Source organism: Asparagus officinalis, chromosome 8 (genome assembly GCF_001876935.1).
Source record: "Asparagus officinalis chromosome 8, Aspof.V1, whole genome shotgun sequence".
NCBI lineage: Eukaryota > Viridiplantae > Streptophyta > Magnoliopsida > Asparagales > Asparagaceae > Asparagus > Asparagus officinalis.
This window is the reverse complement of record NC_033801.1, coordinates 100,120,920-100,126,295: the sequence shown is the minus strand read 5'-3', so window position 1 is coordinate 100,126,295 and position 5,376 is coordinate 100,120,920. Positions and strand designations below refer to the sequence as shown.

At 40.0% G+C, this 5,376-nt stretch overlaps 1 protein-coding gene across 1 annotated transcript in view; it reads right to left on the bottom strand.

The window, feature by feature from the left end:
- LOC109822890 (14 kDa zinc-binding protein) overlaps positions 1 to 2,106 on the bottom strand; it is a 4,935-nt gene extending 2,829 nt beyond the window's left edge. The window contains exons 1-2 of the mRNA XM_020389148.1: positions 1,998 to 2,106; positions 1,813 to 1,914 (exon numbers count right to left, since the gene is read on the bottom strand). Coding sequence (XP_020244737.1) covers positions 1,813 to 1,914; positions 1,998 to 2,035 — 140 coding nt within the window. The 5' untranslated portion in view covers positions 2,036 to 2,106. The remainder of the gene's footprint in view (positions 1 to 1,812; positions 1,915 to 1,997) is intronic.

Genomic DNA, 5,376 nt, shown 5'->3' with positions numbered 1-5,376 from the left:
ATTAGATATCCAGATGTAGCCCATAAAATTGGCTACAGTCAGCAACTTCTTGAAATAAATTAAAAAAATTATTAAATGAAATATTAAAGCTCGTATTCAAGATGGACTCTGCAATATCTAAGCAATAATTTACCCCAAAAAAAACCAATACAGGAAGAAAAGAGTTGTTCATCCATAAAAGAAACATTCACAATGCTCAATCAATTGACAGTATAACCATATGCAAGTTCAAGTTATATATTTTCCTCCGAAAAAAAAAATTAAAAAACAAAACTCAACTTAGAATTGTAATGCAATCTTGCACTGAAATATAATCTTGATCCACATATTGAGTGTTGAAAACTTGATAGTAGTTAGCTCCCCTTCCCAAAGTCCTAAAGTACAGCGAGTTATACAAGACGCAAGCTTTGGCCTTTCTATTAAAAAAATTATTTTGATAATTGAAGAAATTTTCCTCCTCATCTCAGACATCAGATTTATACTCTATTCCAGAAAAATCAGTAGCAAAAATGTAAACAATTTTTTCGAAGTTTCAATATTTTAAATTGGCTAAATACCCATATTGGTATTTTAATTCCACCGCATTTAGCAAGAAGGTATTCTAATTAGGCAAACCTACTTTAAGGCATTTTAATTAATTCAACTTACCAACAAGACCATTTTTCTCGTCGGCGACAGTTTTCCGGCGATAGCTCGTCACGTGCGTGGCACGTGATGACTTGAACTGTTTTTTAGCTGCTGATGTGATACGGATTTTCTGACGTGTCAGTGTTTAAAGACGGGAATTAACCCTCTAAAAATCCTAATTCACCCAAAATAGGACAGATTCTCTCCTTTTATTTTCAGAATTTGAACGCGAGAGAGGGGGAGAAATAGAGAGTGAGAAATCATGGAGGAGGCAATTGAAGGAGATAGATTGCAAGGATTCCATGTGATGGTGTTCCTCAGTTGATGCAGAAGGTGATTTTCGGAGGACGACGACTTGATACAGGTTGAAGCCGATGCGAAGGTTTGAATCAATTAAAATCCCCTCTTTTCGGAGGACGACGACGATTTTCGAAGATAGAGAGTGATAACCCTAGTTTCCAATCTCATCTAATCTCACCTTGAATCCCTTCTTTTATTCTCCCAACTGTTTTATCCACGTCAGAAAATCCGTGTCACATCAGCAGCTAAAAAACAGTTTAAGTCATCATGTGCCACGCACGTGACGAGCTATCGCCGAAAAACTGATCACCGACGAGAAAAATGACCTTGTTGGTAAGTTGAATCAATTAAAATGCCTTAAAGCAAGTTTGCTTAATTAAAATATATTTTTGGTAAATGAGGTAGAATTAAAATACCAATATGGGTATTTAGCCATTTTAAATTAAAGCAAAAGATTCTCAATAGTTTGACACAATACCACAGGAAAACACACTACCATACCATAAATTCTCAATCTAGGGTTTCCCTCTTCATGCCAAATTTACCAATTTAGAAACCAATACATTTTCAACTAGTGTGAACACCATGCAAAGCACGGCATACTTTTTATTTAGTTGCAGTAATCCTGGTTAACTGCTATTTTTTTTTTTTTTGATTTTTTTTTTGAACGACTACAGTTCCGGCCTCTGCTACAGTATTCATGTGTGCTGCAGTAATATCTTTTCGAAAAATCAGACAGTAATAACGCTATAGTAAATGCTACTGTGTTATAGCATGAATAGTGAACCTTAGATTCTCCCATTTGTATAGACTAGTAGATTTACAGATGTTCCCCTTTCTAAAATAAAAAAAACTAAGATCATTGAAATGAAGAAAAACCCAAACCTCTTCGATTGAATTGAGACAGGGGGAGCTCGGAAGAGAGAGAAAGAGAGTGGGGGTAAGGGTCTCTTGGTTGCCGCGAGAGATCCAATAACACAAGAACACCTGCAGATTTAGAGATAAACGATGAGAGAGAAAAGAGAGAGAGAGAGAGAGAGAGAGAGAGAGAGAGGACTGTTCTGAGTTACCGGAGGAGAGAGAACGAATTTGTGAGAGCCGCGGCCATGGCTTTCGCTGTGTCTCTCTCTGGGAGAGTGAGAGAGGAGAGAGGACTCGAAGAGGCAAAGCAGGGAGGAAACCGGGTCGGATCTCATAAAATTATCCATTTTGCCTGTTTGTATTTTCTCTTGCTTTTCTTATTTTTTATTTGAAATATTTACTCAAGATCGTTTACCTATCTTTTCATGATGAACAGTTTCTTAATTACAGTATACACTGATACTATTATGGGGTGTTTGTTTCAAATCCTATAATTTTAGGATAGAGATTTCAACATGGAAATCCATTGGTGTTTTGTTATGGGTTGGGATTCCTAAAACTATGTTTGTTTCATCAATATTTTAGGATTTGAAATGCTATAATTTGTAAATTCTTGTTTGTTTCAAACTCAAATTGTAGCATTACAAATTTTAGAATTTGAAATCCATAGTTGTAACAAACAAGTTTTAGGATTGCCAAAATAATAAATGATGAATATAAGAACTTTAAGAACTGTGGTGAGCTTATCTCCCACAAAAAAACAAATACAATTGTATAACATACAAGGTGCAGATTCAGTTTGTTTCAGGCCCCTTTAACAAAAATTAAACAAAATCTGTACAGACACAAGCAAGTTGGACCTAAGAACACAAGCAAGCAGCCGTAAACAAGAAAGATTGACCCAATAAAACAAGCAACAACACCCTCATGGAAGCTCAGGCCAGCTGCAAAAATTGAAACAAAACCTTCCTGCTGCTTAATAGCATCTCATCCTCTTTAACCAAGGCCGCAAGCAAGCAGCCGCAAACAAGAAGCCGAAAATAAACTGAATCTGAAACAAACATATACTCAGTAACAAGCTCACAAGCAACCATTGAAACAAACTGAATCTGAAACAACCAAGCTAATAGAGATACAAGTGTTAACTACAGCTAGACATGTATTCTAGGAATTCCACTCATCATAAAGAAGTAATAGGAGCCAAATATCAGTTAGAAACATCAACAAGTTGTCCTTCAAAATACACTGGGAGTGACTGAAGCAAAGAAAAGTTGACACATATACCACAGGTGAATACACGCCGATAGCAATGTACTCAAAGACATGGTTGGCAAAAGTAGTGAAATATGCACTTGCCATGGTTAGTAACAAATATGCTCACAAGCCATCAAACATGCTCAAAGCTCAATCTGAAACAAAAATGCTCAGTAACAAGCCCACAAGCAACCATTGAAACAAACTGAATCTGAAACAACCAAGCTCACAAGCCATCAAAAACATGCTCAGAAACAAGCTATAACTCAAACAACAAAGGCTCAGACAAGCAACCATTAGAAAACTCATAATAGGACTAAGGTAGGGGCTCAGATATAGGTATTAAAATTGAATACATGGATTGCCTCATCCAACAATGATGTTGCAATGGAGGTGTAGACATCAAAAAATGCTTACAGACACTCAAACACCACTCAAGACGATATAGAAGAACAATATACACCCACGTCATCAAGCAACATATGGCGGCGCGGCAGGACATGGTGTCCGCGGCTAAGGCGCGGTACGACAAGGTGGCGCGCTAAGGCGGCGGCAGCCTATGGTGTCGCGGCTTAACCCGCTGCAACCTATGGTGCCGGCGCAGTTATAAGCAGCGATGCTCCAGCAGTTATATACAGTTATCTGATGATTATTTAAAGTCCACGTGGCGGCGTTCAGAAATAGAACGTGTGTGACGTGGAAAGCAGTTAAACGACGAAAAGGTGGTTAAAGGTCGTGGGAAGAACTGTTTCAAATCAGCGTATGAACGTGGGTGTAACTGCCCCTTTACGCCGCGGCAGGTGTCGCTGCCGCGCCTTAGCGCGGCAGTGTCGACTGGCCGCGCTCTTTGGCCGGCACGTGTCGACTGTCGCCCGCCTTAGCGCGGTAGCATCAGCTGCCGCGCCTAAAGAGACAGTTATTGACGCTATTTTCTTCAGTTATCGTCTAAAGGAGGCTATAAATACCCCTCTATGGCCATCATTGACGGGGCTGAGCATTTTCCCAGAGAGATTAGAGCAGAGACGCCTTGAGTTTTGGTGATTTAGAGTCAAGAGAGAGAGTCTTCCTTCTTCACAAACATCCTCAAGAAGCTTCTAGCGAGTCCTAGAGATACAGCTCAGACTTGATTTTTGAAGAGTGAAATCTTACATCGATAAGATATTCGCTTCAAATTCTTACTTCGATAAACGAAGGCAAGAATCATTAAACCCTCACGGTTCAATCAGAATCTGTGATTTGGTGGTCCAGAGTCAAAGCGCTCCCGCACAGGCGAAAGATCCCACGCAAGAGGCGATCCAAACAACGGTCCTGCGTTTGTTTCTCCAGAGTTGTAATTTTCCTTTTGTTGTGTAAAAGAAGTCTATAAAAAAGACTATTTCTTTTGAATTTATTGTAATCGACCGAAGATATAATGAATTTCCATGACAAAACCAACTTTTGACGCAAACAAGCTGGCGACCACAGTGGGAGCCAACGGTCTCGCTGCCGGAGACCGTCGTGTCGCAGGCCGATCACAGATTCCAGTTGAATCTCGCATGGTCGAATACGAATTCGACAGATCAAGTTTGAGGAATATCTCTCATCATCCTTTCAAGATCTTCATTTATCTCGCAAGTACAGAGGACTCACAATTGAGAAGAGTTGCATGCCAAAGAAGGCACAAAATGAAGACTCTGCGCTTAGATTGTTGCTGAGATTTCACTCGCAATACCTCTGCTCACAATGGCAATGGCTCTTATCTGTTTAAAGAGTCATCGAATCAAAGCCGCCGGCATTAACGAAAAGAGCTGCCGTAGAGACAACGTCAAGCCGTGCTCGCCAAATGGCTAAAGCCTTGGAACAAACCGACGGGGCTTCGTTACCACGCGGACCTAGAGTCGAGAGACATCTGAGTGGTTCAGTTGTTTCTCAACAACCAATCACTCGTATCTCTGCTAAACAACGACGGATGAATGGACTATTGTCAAAAAGACTCGTTCGACCCTCAAAGAACGTATAACAATACGTCGTGCAAAAGCTGCTAATGCCATGCTCTCACAACAAAGACGAGAAAAGAGAAAGGAAATGGTGACCAAAGAATCACAAAACTTCGTCAGTTTGATTCCAAGTCTGGACTTATGCAAATAGCGATTCGGAGCCGTTAAGACCCCATAGCCGCAAATGGGTGGTTTCAGACGTGCGCTCCCAACATAACCCTTGGATCGCTCAAAAACAAAAATAAATTGTCTGAGAATGCAACAAGGTTTTATACCCCCGAAGAAGGACGCATTCACCAAATGATATCGTCATACCTGGAGATCATACCAACAGACGATACGATTTTTTGCAATCATA